General features: G+C 31.6%; 1 protein-coding gene across 1 annotated transcript; it reads left to right on the top strand.

The window, feature by feature from the left end:
- The first annotated feature begins 2,366 nt into the window (after positions 1–2,366).
- Positions 2,367–14,368, top strand: LOC134707413 (uncharacterized). The gene is made up of 2 exons (XM_063567131.1): positions 2,367–2,376; positions 12,348–14,368. Exon 2 carries the CDS (start codon positions 12,353–12,355, stop codon positions 14,201–14,203), a length of 1,851 nt encoding a protein of 616 aa, XP_063423201.1. The 5' UTR covers positions 2,367–2,376; positions 12,348–12,352; the 3' UTR covers positions 14,204–14,368.
- The last annotated feature ends 326 nt before the right edge of the window (positions 14,369–14,694 follow it).

Below are 14,694 nucleotides of genomic sequence, written 5' to 3'. Positions count from 1 at the left end.
GATTTTTACCAAACTTGGACAGAAGCTTCTTACAATCAAAAGATAGTATCAAGAGGAATTTTTTTATTGATTTTTTTCCTCATTTTTTGTTGAGCCTGCGATTTACAGCAAAAGTAGGCGAGACACTGGGTTCCGCGGAACCCTTACAAATTTTTATTATTATTATTATTATTATTATTATTATTATTATTATTATTATTATTATTATTATTATTATTATTATTATTATTATTATTTCTACTCAAATAATAAGTTGTCTATTCCTCGAACAAGATATTGGCGTCATCGTTGGACCTTTTCATGAAACAATGACGAACGGCTTTGCATGTGACCGTAAATTCAATTTATGCCTACGTACTCTATTGGTTTTATATCATGGTATTTTGTAAAAGAAGCTAAATAAATTGTGTATAGCGACACTTATAAAGTTTGGAGTAATCAGCAGATCGAGTTATGGAAGACTAATCCTATAGGTATTGGCAATTCCTATACCGTTTTCAAAGTCTTAGTCAGCATGCGACAGAAAAAAATGAATTTGCCATGGTAAAAAGATACCGTTGTCTAGCAGCAACATCTATGTCTTTAAAAAAAGATTTTGAACAAGTGCTCATGCACCAATTAGTTTGTTAAGCTCTCATTCGTTTAAATGACCTCGCAGAGATATCATTTCCTTGACGACCATCTATTTTTCTTGCATACACTTTTTGACATTACAGACTTGTTTTTGAATTCGATTCATAACTAATTTTTACCATATGGTGGCAAGAAATATTCTTTCATCATTGCTAGACTCAATTTTTCAAAAAGTTTATTTTTTGTCTCACTATTATCTTAAGTTCACTATGCTGCAGCTACTGGATGAAGTCCCATATAAGTAAAGAGGCACTTTCATTTGACTAAAACAGCGCTCTTTCGGCTAAAACATCGCTCTTTCTTATATCTATTTATTTCAATAAAGCAGTGCAATTATTCGTATGCTGTGCTGAATGGTTTGATCTGTAAAACTGTTTATTCCTCTGGGTCATTAGGAATTTAACCTAAAGATAATTATTATGACATTCCAATCTAGCTTCGGGAAACTTGTGGCATACCCCTGATTCATTATGTACGGTGCTGGGAAGTTTTCAGTATTCTCAGGGGCACAACCGAGATCTTAAGATATATGTTGAAAGTGTTAGCTGAAATATGAATAAAAGCAGATTTGCGGTGAGCGCTTGTTCGCCTTAAAACATTCGTAAGGGTTCCGCGGAACCCAGTGTCTCGCCTAATCTTCCTGTTAATCACAGGCTCAACAAAAACGAGAGAAAAAAAGGATAAAACTATTCCTTTCGTTACTATCTTTTGATTGTAAGAAGCTTCTGCCCAAGTTGTGTAAAAATTCAGGATAGTTTATGAATCTAATAAATGTTTTAAAAACTTTAACTGCAGACTGTGTGTTATGTTGACTGGCAGAATAAACTAAATCCATTAATAAGTAAAAATACGGATATACAGGTACATACTTTTAACAAAATTTCCTTCTGAATACCGTACCTTTTGATCATAAACACACTTCTTGTCTAAGTTTGGTACAAATCCAGGATAGTATAAGAAAGTTATTAAAATTTTTAAAACTTCAACCTCAGAGTGAATTTATTGTTTCCTGGCAGAAAAACTAAGCCCATTTATGGGTAAAAAACGGAAAAATGGGATTTTATTTTTACAAAATTTCCTTTTGGATACTTGTTGATCATAAACAAGCTTCTGTCCAATTTTGGTAGAAATCCAGGATAGCTTAAGAAAGTTATCAAAATTTCAAAAACTTTTACCACAGAGTGAATATTTGTGGACGCCGACGCCGACGCCGACGGATTTTAGGCTCGCTTTGTTTCGCTTTTTCGACTATAATCGAAGGCTCGACAAAAATGATTATATATATTGTTTGGTGATCTTTACTTATATATATAGGAACAAAGGAAAATAGTTTAGTTAACCCATGTTGTTGCAAATACTTTAGTTGACCCAGGCTGTTGCAAATAGTTTCCATATTGAACAATGTCCTTCACGAACACGTTACTTTTTTATTGCTAATATTATAAAAGTCCATTAGGCTGCTTTACATATGGAACGCTGAGATTTTTTAATTTCATATCACATTAAAAACATAAACTCAAACATTAAAATATTTAAATTACACTTAGATCCATATAAAGATGATACCTTGACTTCTATGTGACATCAAAGTATTGTGTTTAATGAATGCATGAAAGGACATGCTATTATATATGTCCAAAACTAACACAAAAAGGCTACTATCTGTTACATTTATCTTCATATAAAAGGAAGGAGGACCTGTTAAATTTGTTATTATTCTAAAATATTGCTGAAGTTGTTCAAGTAAGTAGAGAATAACCTGTTTCATATATTTACATTCACACTTCACAAAATATTGTAAGTATAAAGTTAATGACTTGCACTGTTTACAAAACATTCGCAATTTATTTATTTTTTGTTTTTGTTTATTACATTATGTAATATATGTACTTAAACCGTCAAGGTTGAAACAATTGTTCAGATGTTATATATGCACTTAAGCCAAGGTCTCAACAATCTTTTTTATCTGTTTGAATCATTTCTGTGATGCCTGTACCAAGTGAGGAATATGACAGTTGTTATCCATTCGTTTGATGTGCTTTGTCATTTATTTTGCTATTTGATTAGGAACTTTCCGATTGAATTTTCCTCGGAGTTCAGTATTTTTCTGCATAATGTCCCTTAATGGCTAATAATACTTGTCATTGCAAGCTTCTGCTGTTGTTTTTTCTATGGTCGGATTGTTGTCTCTTTGACACATTCACCATTTCCATTCTCAATTTTATTTTGGTTTCGAGAGTGCCTGTTTAGTTTAGAGAGTGACAACCAGCTGTTTCTGTTTCTTTCAGGAACGTTGCGACGTGTTTCTTGAAACTAGAATTTTACATTTATTGTGATCTTTTTGAAGTTTTGTATTTCATTGCAACGTTTCTGTTAACTGTTAATAAATTTGTCCGCCATAGACTAATTTATGAGAAGTCTTAATGACTCGCATAATTTATTTATTAGATATGATGAATTGGTTTTGAACTAGTTTTCAATGACTGCAATAGTCTGAGGAAGGTACTTTGAATGTCTATTTGTTTTGTAAGTTGTATAGTTGTATAGTTTTTGTTCTTTGCCAACCTCTTAAGACCTTTTAAACCGATTTTTCAGTGTGCTGTTATATCACTGTCCAAAGTAAGGCTAAGGATCAGCGCTAGAAATTTGTTTAACACTCCTCCCATCTCACCCCCATTCTGCACGTAACTGTCCTGAGTCAGTAGCCTATAATTCCGAGTAGTTAAAGTTTGGTTGCTTTCTATCATATTTTGAATTTTTTCGTTTATAAATTGTTTGTATAAGCCGTTTGTTTTATCTTTTTAATTATTTCCATGTTGGGCCACTCTTATAGCTAACTAAACGGTATGGGTTTTGCTCATTGTTGAATGCCGTATGTCAACCAACAGATGCTTGATGTACGTCATTTGGTCTCTGGTTGATAAAGTTGTCTCGTAGCCAATCCTACCATCATACAAAACGTTGTTATACTGAAATGAGAGGGTTTCTAAAATCAGACATAAAGATAAAGCTTATTTTCGTGATATTAAATTATGTTGTGGTTTTTTTGAAAGCCTTCATATATTTTTTCTATAATCAAATAATAGTGTCCTTACCCCAACCTTCTTAAGTAGTCCAATAAATTTTTTTTAACTGGACTCCCTTCTTTATGTTTTATAACGATACCTAACACAGAATGCACATTTTCCAACAGGTGACAAAAACTTTTTCTAAACTGAAACATTTGAAATACGAAAATTAATGACTAACTTTCATCAGCTCTGAAACTTTTGGAAATTATAATTGGAAGATTTTTAAATTATGATTTTTTGATAATTAATTAACTGTAAAGAGAAAATCTGTCGAAAATCCCGTAGACAAAATGTTTTGAACGCTCTGAAAGACGGAATGAATAACGTCAATCTAAAGTTATTTTTAAAAACGTCGTAGATATTAAGTTTAAAAAATTGTACGCTCGGTGCGGTTTCCGTCCGCAAAAGACACACCAGTGACGCTCGACTGAATAAAAAATGGCAAATAACAATACGAAGTTGAAGAGCATTGATGATCCAAAATTCCTAAAGTTTTTTTTCAAAAGACAGCCGAGGTAGCCTCTTCCTGGTTTAGAAAGTTCTTTTATTTAAAGTATTAAAAAAAAGATGTAAGCTATTAATTTATAAGTATCACTAGATCATGTCAACACAGAAGTGCAGTCACTAAAATAATGTCTACCTACGGTTAAAATGAGAAAATAGAGCGTGATATGAAAGAATATTTTCTTAAATAAAATTTTACATATCTCACATATAAATGAATATATATCTTTATGTATCTCAATTAATTGTGAATCAGTTCAGAAAGTTTGGAGTCGTTAAATTTACAGTTCATCGATTCACGTGGTGTATATTTTGATACTGAATTAGGCGCTGCATTACAAATAAGTCTATGAATATCAAATGATATCTAAAAACATATTCAGTACTTATGAACTGTGAATGATTTATACACAAAAACATAAAAGAGAGGCGAAAGATACCAACGGACATTCAAAATAATAAGGCGTGAGATATGTTTGACCTTGGGGACGACATCAAAAGATCGATGTAGGATAAAAAAAACTTAAATCAAATAGTTTGGGGTGGGGGATGGGGGGGGGGGGGTAAAATTCTGCAAGTTTTGTATATCTAAAATCGATTTTTACATATATCCCTATTGGTTAATCAATTTTTCCCAAATTAAGTTAAGAGGGGGGGTAAGTGAAAAAACTATGTGAATTATGTTTTTTTATCCTACATTGAACTTTTGATGTCGTCCCTAATAAAGAATAAAAATAATGTTAGCAGGGAAAATGTATAGGTTAAAGGGGAATCAACTTCCATATTTATGTTCACCAATTTTACTTAATTAAATCTCAAATCATATTGATTTATAACATACTAAAACTTATGTATCCAAATTATAAAAAAAAAGTCTAAAATAAACATTTTACAATGCGTGGGCTCGATAAAATGTATCAGTTTTTCGTGTGAATTTTAGTCTAAACGCAATCTAAATAACTACGAGGTAACCTCCGAAGACTGTCTTAATGGGTTAAATTGAAGGTCACATTCATGTGGATTCAATAAGGTCGAGTTGTTCACTTGGAAGCGAATAATTCATTAGTAATACTTCATTGATTATTTTGACAGAGTTGAACCACATTGTTTACTAAAAACGAATTATTTTGCTCGTGTCGGTGTCATTTACCGCTATGCGGATGCTGCTGCTGATCTAATGTTTCTCGAGGCTATCAAGAAACACGTTATGACTGTATATTTATTGAATATGTCATCAAACTGTACTAAAACTCATATTTCAACACCTTCTAGAATTTTTGTCCCTTTCAGTCTCGATGCTCTATTTGGTTTTAAAAAAACTATTGGGTTAGTGCGCAATTAATAAAGCTTTTTTATGTACATGTCTTTCATTTCCACTCTTAAATGTTATTTATATTGACCATTATGCAACTTTTATTAAAATGAAGTCGTAAAAAATAATCGCACGTGGCAGATTTACATATTTATATTAAATGTTCAAAGAAAATAAGTGCATAAATTACTGATACTTTTTATGTAACTGTCGATGTTACACGTGGGTTTCTTATTCAAATTGTTCATTTAAAAACTAGATCTTATCATTGTTTTATAAATAATGATGTTTTATAGACATAAAACTTCCAAGACGAAAGTAACTTTATATCGGTATTTTTCATAAGATAAATCATATAACACTCTTTGAATTCAGTTTTTACTGAATATGGCCTTAATTGGTTATGTGGTGGATATAAATAATGCTTTTAAAATCCAAATTTCAGACTTAGACTCAATAGAGCCTCTGTATGATTTTATAATTTTCTGACATATTCATGAAATTGTGAACACAAATAGCATTTCTCACACATATTACTAATTAAGCTAACAAGTTTGAGAGTTGTCCTTTAAATCTTTCTCTTTTTTGTCTTAACAGACTTATTGATAAACGTTATAATCATACTGTTGCTGTTGTGCTGGTTGGTTTTTTTTTTTGGGGGGGGGGGGGATGACAACCTTTTCGCTAATAGTTTGGAGCAAGACGACAAGATTTTCATGGACTCAAATTATGCATAAACTGTTCTGGACATTTGTACGAAATCGTGTCTTCTGTTCTGCTTATGATTTTGCTGCAAAAAATCCTCTATGAGTTACACAAATCTAAATTAAACATGGGACGACTTGATTTTATATTTGCCGGTTGAATAGTTTTTATTTGCAACCATGAGCATGTTTTCATAGAGTGTAATATCATCTACAGTTTGTTTTACATGATTCGACTCGATAGAACGACGGACCAGTGCACCAAACACACATTAGATAAAAGATATGGGGCCCTTTATAGCGTGTTGTTCGGTGTGAGCCAAGACTCCGTGTTGAAGGACCTACATTGACCTATAACGGTTTACTTTTATATATATTGTTATTTGGATGTTAGTTGTCTCATTGGCACTCACACCACATCTTCCTATATCTAGATTAAGCAACTATACCCCGGCAACACAAGGGATGAACTAAATGATGTAGTGTAAGTAAGCAGTTCCAGCTGTCGTTTTTCTCAATGCATGTCAATCTTTTCTTGTAAGTCGCCTTCGTTGTAGGCATAATTAAAGAAAATAGTAGATATTTCTGGCTATACGATACAAGTGCAATATATCCGTCATCATCTGCGACACTGATATTTCATAACAAGATCATGCAAAAGTTCGTAAAACTTTCGAATATATAATCTAAACTTTACCTTCTGGAACCCTTGGTTCAGAAGCTCATTTGTATGCAACAACCCTCCTTCAAGGAAAATCGTTAAATGTTAAACAAGTCCAGAAATTTCGTATCAACTGTAAGATGTATAAACTCTATACGCAGCTGCAGCTAGAATGTTGCTAAACAAAAATGGAAGTATCACAATGAGAAATTACAAATGATCCTTTTGGTTGTGGAGTTAACTTATCGTTCGAAGTTCATTGTCAGTATCTATCTGTAAGTCAAGATGAAAAGCAGATCAAGTTCTGTAACTATGGTATCTTTGGCATCTGTGATTTATATTAAATAAAGGCAACAGTAGTATATACCTCTGTTCGAAATTCATACATCGATAGAGAAAAAAACAAATCCGGGTTACAAACTAAAACTAAGGGAAGCGTATCAAATATAAGTGAACTACGACACATATTAAGATATTGTATGTGTGTTATTTGTTTGATCTAGTAATTTTACTGTTTCTTTGCAGACACCTTTTGATGGTTATTGTATATATCTTTAAAAATACACCGATGCACAATAATTGGCATGTATCTTGAATTTTTATTTAATGTATTCGTATGCTATCTTTCTGTAGGTTTCGTACAATCATGGCTGGTTTATAAAAGAACAACAGAAAAAAACACCCCTTTGATATATTTTCTTCTATCTAAATGTACTCATGGAATAATTTCTCATGTACACTTGCCCAACGCCCTTTATTCATAAGTAAAGCTTCGTATTATATCATGCGTGTGTTTTTCTGTTTTGTAATCCAGCAACTATCATTGTCCCCCTTTCTCTTGCAAGTATCTAAAGGGAATAAAGTTTTCGAACTTTTCCTTTTAATACCAATAAGTGTATGATTGCGTCGAAAGCATTGGATTTGATGCATCGTGAAATCTTTCAAGCTATTATACTGCTGATTCTAAAAGCTAGCACAACAACATCATGGACAGTTGTAGAAATCTTATGCAAAGTTATAGTTTGATACTAATAAAGTCAAGGAAACAATAAACTTTGCAGAAGTTTTGAGCAATTTCAGAAGTATTTAAAGAATTTCATCCGCATATTTGCTATTTTTTTTATAAAGTGTGCTTAAAATGATTTTTTTTTCAAATTTGTTTAAATGTAAATTAACACAATTATATTTTAATGCTTTTCGTTCAATTCTAAAAATACATCGAACAAGTTCTTTAAATGGAAAGTTTTTTTGTTTCTTCATCCATCCATATCTTCTTATCGCCAACACAACACATGACTATAATGAATAGCTGTTTTAAAATTATGCGGAGAAAGTATACTTCCTGAAATATAATACTAATACTTACATATCATTGTATGTTCAGATCAAAGTAAGTAGATGTTTAAATAGTTTGAAAATTCATAATTTGAAAATGTCCTTTATGATTTATCAAAATCTATAATGTTTATTTCTGTATCTTTTGGTCACTTCTGAAGAATTGTCTCATTGGTAATCATACCACATTTTCTATTTATAAACGTTCGTAAAGATTTCGAACATATGTGAGCTCAACTTTACCCGTTTAAAAACCCTTGGTTCAGAAGTGTATTTGTATGTAACAATCCCCCTTTAAGGCAATTCTTTATACAACAACAACAACAACCATTTTTTATTTATAGGAATTGCAAGTCATGCATTTTTGTATCAACTGTAAGATATATATACTCCATAAGCAAGTGTTGCTAGATACTGCTACACAGAAATAAAATCGAAGTATCAAAATGAAAAATGGAAATCATCTTTTTTGTAGTGGAGTTTAAAATCTTGCTATGGACTCTTGACGCTTATTCAGGTTCTACCTGTAAGTCAAGATTACGTTCTGTATTTGTGATATCTTTTGCATTTATTACTAGTATTCAAATTAAGATGTTTAAAAATGTGTGTACTGTTTTAACTAGTAATTTTACTGTTTCATTGCAGACTCCTTTCGATCGTTATTGTATCTTTAAAAATATTCTTCTGCAACTGAAATTATCTTGAATTTATACTCATATGCCATCTTTTTGTAGGTTTCGTACAATCTAGTTTATTTATAAAAAATATAAAAAACTTCGATAACTTTTCTTATATATAAATGTAGTCATGGAATTATTTCTCATGGAAACATATTCAAGTCCTTTATTTCTAAGTAAACCGCGACTTCATATTATGTTTTCCATGCGTTTTCTGTGTTGTCATCATGCAACTATTATAGTATCCCTTTCTTTTGCAATTATTTAAGGGAAATTAAGTTTTTCGGACTTTTCCTATACACCAATAAGTTTATGATTTTGTAGGATTCATTGGATTTGATAAATCGTGAAATGTATCAAGCATTATACTGTTGATTCTCAGAGTTAGTACAACGACATCATAGACAGTGGCAAACATTCGAATGGAAAGTTATGCAAAGTTATAGTTTGAATCTTCATTATAAGAGGGACAATAAACATATAAGTATAGGTTTAAGCAACTTCAGAAGTATTCAAATGAATTCCTCTGCATATTTGTTATTCTTAAAAAGGTGTGCCTGAAATTAAATGTGTTTTTTATTACGAAAAATGTAACACAACATAAATACTTTAAGTGCTTTTTTGTTAAATTCTAAAAACAAATCGAACTATTACTTTACATGGAAAGTTTTTTTCTTTTTCCATCCATATCTCCATATCGCCAACACAACATATGACTTTTAATACTGGCTTTTTTTTAAATTATGCGGAGAAAGTATACTTCCTGAAATCTAATACTGAAATAGCATTGTACTATGTTCAGATCGCAGTAAGTAGATGTTTAAATAATTTAAGAATTAATAATTTGATAATGTCCTTTGTTATATATCAAAATCAATAATTGTTAATTTCTGTATCTTTTGGTCACTTATGAATACTTCTCTCATTGATAATCATACCACATCTTCTTTTTTTGTAAACGTTCGTAAAGCTTTCGTATATGTGAGTTCAGCTGTACCCGTTTAAAAAAACTTGGTTCAGAAGTTTATTTCTATGCAACCATCCTCCTTCAAGGAAAATCTTTATAGGAATTGCAAGTCATGCATGTGTATACCAACTGTAAAATGTATATACTACATACACAGGCGCAGCTACAAAGAAATGGAAATATCATAATGAGAAAATGGAAATCATCTTCTTTCGCCCATCTTTGTTTAAGTGGAGTTGTAAAAAATTAATGAACGCTCGTCACTCATTCAGGTTCTACCTGTAAGTCAAGATTACGTTCTGTATTTGTGATATCTTTTGCATTTATTACTAGTATTCAAATTAAGATATTTAAAAATGTAGGTACTGTTTTAGCTAGAAATTTTACTGTTACGTTGCAGACACCTTTCGGTCGTTATTGTATCTTAAAAACATTCTTCTGCAAATGAAGTTATCATGGATTTATATTTCATATATACATATGCTATCTTTCTGTATGTTTCGTACAATCTCGTTTATTTATAATGAACATAAAAAAACTTCGATAACTTTTCTTATATTTATGTTATGCATGTGTTTTTCTGTTTTTTTCATCCTGCACCTATTACTGTACCCCTTTCTCTTTCAACTATCTTAGGGAAATTAAGTTTTCAGACTTTTTCATAAACCATTAAGTTCATGATTTCGAAGAATTCATTGGATTTGATAATTTCGTGAAATCTGTCAAGCCATTATACTGCGGACTTTAATAGTAAGTATAACATCATCATAGACAGCGGTAGTTCACCACCTGATTGCTATTTTTTATAAGGCCACTGGTGTGCTTATAATTAAATGTGGTTTTGTATTACAAAATATGTAACACAATACTTTTATTGCGTTTTGCTCAATTCTAAAAGTACTTTACATTTTTTTTTCTGTTTCTTCATCCATCCATATCTTCATATCGCCAACACAACACATGACTATAACTAATAGCTGTTTTAAAATTATTCGGAGAAAGTATACTTCCTGAAATATAATACTAATACTTATTATCATTGTATGTTCAGATCAAAGTAGGTAGATGTTTAAATAGTTTGATAATTTTAAATAATGTAATAATATCATTTATGATATATCAAAACCAAAATAGGTGAACTCCTGTTTAGATTTATGTTATGCATGTGTTTTTCTGTTTTTTTTCATCCTGCACCTATTACTGTAGAAGAACAAGTCCAAACCTCATAGATAAATATGTAGTTGAGAAATTCCGAAATGCATAATTTATTGTGTAACTTTGAAAGCCAAGAACTGTGTGGCATTTAGAATCAGATTAAGATTAATTTGTTATTGAAACGCATTCATATATGATCTGATCTTAGGTACGAGAGTTTCTTATATACGAATCTGGCTAAACTACCTGTAGAACGAAGACTAGGAAAGATGATCATTTTTGGATGTATGTTTTAGTATCTCCATTTTTAAGAATTTGACATAGTCAAATGACGACAGAATTGTTGGAAGCTATCACGGTCAGCAGTTGCATACACAAAACACTTTAAAAGAGTAAATACTTTGCTTTTAAGTCTGATTACGTTTTTGTCGAACACTTTTGTAGAAAGGTCCTGGTGAAATGTTTAAAATGATTATCAATGAGATTTTAAAGAATTGTTTTAATAATTTCATAATATTAGTTTGATCTCCTCTGCATTAAGATTTTCTATCCTGAAAGGGGACGCTGTCATTCCAAATAGTCAATAGGAAAGTGTGCGGTATTTCGTTACCTTCTTTTTTATAACCCTTCAGTCTCAGATAATTTCTCACTTTTTCCTTTTTGTTAGTTTATTTCCCTTGTGTACATTTTCCAATGGTCAAATTTTGATAAACGTTATTCTATGATACGGATGAATTAGGCCTTTTACGTTTAATGTCTTCGTATGTGGTGCATATGTTCTTAGGAGCTTCTGCAGTTAAATTTAAAGTACCTTGTTTACAATTTAAAAAGATTTTTTCATCTTTGAAATAGAGCTTGAACAACTTTTTTCTTCGAAAACTAATGACCCAAAGTTATACGGTATTATTATTATATCATGTTAAATAGACACAAAAACACCTATATGACGGTGTAGCTAATGATACTTCCTAGATATCTGATCATTAAACCATTAACTGAACGACTTTCAGCACAGAAATGAGGTCTCTTGTAGCATAACACGGATGCAATTTGTATTTTAAACAGTGTTTATGTTCAAATTTATCGTAATTTCATTTTACGAAAGAAAAAAATGTATTAACAGGGCGTTATCACAGGTACGGTGCTTAATTAATCTTTACTACAATTTTCCTTTATGCCAAAAAAAAAAGATAAATATCATTCATGCTGATCAGCGGTATAAAAGTAAAATAACGGTATATTACTAAATATAAAGTAGGAATACAGTATATATAAAGGTAGTTTTTACTTAATCCTTGTAAAATATTTATTACAACTTCTTATTACAGATGCGATGACTTCTATTGGTGTTACATGTGATATTCATGCGTCCACTGAAGCTCAACAATGGTGCTCTCAGTGTGACCAGGCCCTTTGTGATGACTGCGTACATTACCACAGTCAGGCTAAAGCTTCAAGGAATCATACAACAATCTCCACGTCTGATTTTCGAAAGCTACCAGCGTTTGTCAGATCTCTTAAAAAGACTTGCAATAAGCATGGTGAAAAAACAGATTTCTTCTGCTTAGTTCATGAGAATCTATGCTGTCCTTATTGCATTCAAACAATGCATAAGCAATGTGATGGAGTAGAAAATTTACAGACACTTACAAAGAATGTTAAAAGTTCTGCTTTCGTTGAAGATCTCGAGACTAATGTTCAAGATATAAAAACTAGTATCGAGGAATTATTAAAAGATCGTACACAAAATATTTTAAACATAGATAAACAAAAAGACAGTTTGTTGAAACAAATTGCCAAGACAAAAAGTGATATTATAAACTATTTGAACATATTGGAAAAGCAGTTAGTGTGCGATTTAACTGAAGTGATTAACAAGGAAAAGTCTCGTTTAGGCAAACTAGTGAGAGATCTACAGGAAAGAAAATCCAAAATACACCAGATATATGAGGATCTTAGGACCATTAAACAGTTTGGAGCCGATATAGATGTTTTCCTTGCCATCAAGGAATTAAACCAAACTGTCCAAACGGAAGAATCTTTTATCGTTGATATACAAACGGATACAAGTCTTTTCCAAACTGAAATTTTACTTCAGAAATCGGAAAATATAGAAACTTTAGAAAACAATTTTAAGACGTTTGGAAAAATCCTAATCATGTCAAAACCACCAAAGAAAAATCTCATGAAAAAGAAAAAAACGCAAGCGCAAATTTTCATTTCAAAAGTACACGACGTTATCATAGAAAATGGACAGAAAACAGACAAAATCGTTAATGAGATTATAGAAGACGGGAATGTGGAAGCCTCTGGAAGCGTCAACACACCAGAGCAAGAGAAAGAGGAATCAGTTGATTCTTGGCAAAATTTTAATCTTGAAAGCAGTGTTCCTCGTTGTGAATCATTAAATGTTGAATGTATGCCGCGTATTAACCTGAAATGTGACACTTTTCTTGAAATTCCAGAAAGAGGTAAACAGTTGAACGCGTGTAAAATCTTACGCGAGGATAAGTTATTGCTTCTCATTAACAAACAAATAATTGTGTACGAAACTAATCCAAAGAAATTTCAGCATATTGATTTGACATGCCAGCCCATTGATTTAACATGCATCGATGGAAATGTTGTGGCAATTACCTTGTACTCAGAAAATAAAATATGTCTTGTAGACATTTCTGAGAGACAGGAAATAGAAAGAATAAAAACCGCTGGACAATGTTTTGGAATTGACCATGCAGGTGGTAAGATATACACAAGTTTGCCACATACGAAATGCATTCAAATTCTAGACTATAAAAATAATGTAAGTACAGAATCCACAGTGGAGACAGTACATAGTGCTTTTTACATTGTTTTCTCCGAAGGAAAGCTTTTCTGTTCAAATCACATGACAAACGTTGTATTCTGTATGCTTACTTCTGGAAGTACATTATGGGAATATAGTAGTGACATATTGTTAGAACCATTTTGTTTGTCGTTAAATTCAAAAGGGGACTTATTCGTTGCTTGTAGAAAGAATAGATCGGTTATCGTTATCTCAGCTGATGGATCCAAAAGTACAGTTTGCTTAAAGAATGTGTCAAGGATAAAAGCTCCGAGAGCACTCAATTGGTGTCCAACAACTGATAAGTTTGTCGTATGCGATGAGCGTTCGGGAAGAGCTATTGTATACACGTATAAATGAAAAAAATGTTTATTCATATTTCACCCCAAAAGGACGAAATAATTAAACGTTGGGCGACAGTGCCATATTCATAATGTTGTGTTTGTATTCTTGGAAATGCCGCGTACTTTTTATTGTTTGTACAATATATCAATTAGTCATTTTATATAAATTGACTACTAAGTATGTGGTTTAAACTGCTTTTTGACGAGGTAATCAGTGCCATATTCATAATCATTATGTTGTGTTTGTTCATCTAGGGTATGTTGCGTTCTTTTTGTTGTCTTGAGTAACAAAGGAGTGTTGTAAAATATCAAAGGAGATTGATACTGTGTATCTGTAACGTCTATTTGTGGGATCTTTCTAAGCAAAATATCTTTTGATTTAAAGTAATTTTAGAGTAATCTTTCTTTCAATGCATTTGTTGATTTTGTCTTATATCCAAATCATCATATGATGGCGTTGCGGTAAACTTCTGTTAAAAAATCTAATGTTTAAGATCGAAGCAGCTT

Source organism: Mytilus trossulus, chromosome 2 (assembly GCF_036588685.1).
Source record: "Mytilus trossulus isolate FHL-02 chromosome 2, PNRI_Mtr1.1.1.hap1, whole genome shotgun sequence".
In the NCBI taxonomy this organism is placed as follows: Eukaryota; Metazoa; Mollusca; class Bivalvia; order Mytilida; family Mytilidae; genus Mytilus; species Mytilus trossulus.
The sequence above is the reverse complement of the archived record's forward strand: the minus strand, read 5'-3'. Positions and strand labels throughout refer to the sequence as shown.

Bases quoted from the DNA above. Each gene is read 5' to 3' on its own strand.
- LOC134707413 (XM_063567131.1), top strand. From the start codon at position 12,353: ATGACTTCTATTGGTGTTACATGTGATATTCATGCGTCCACTGAAGCT.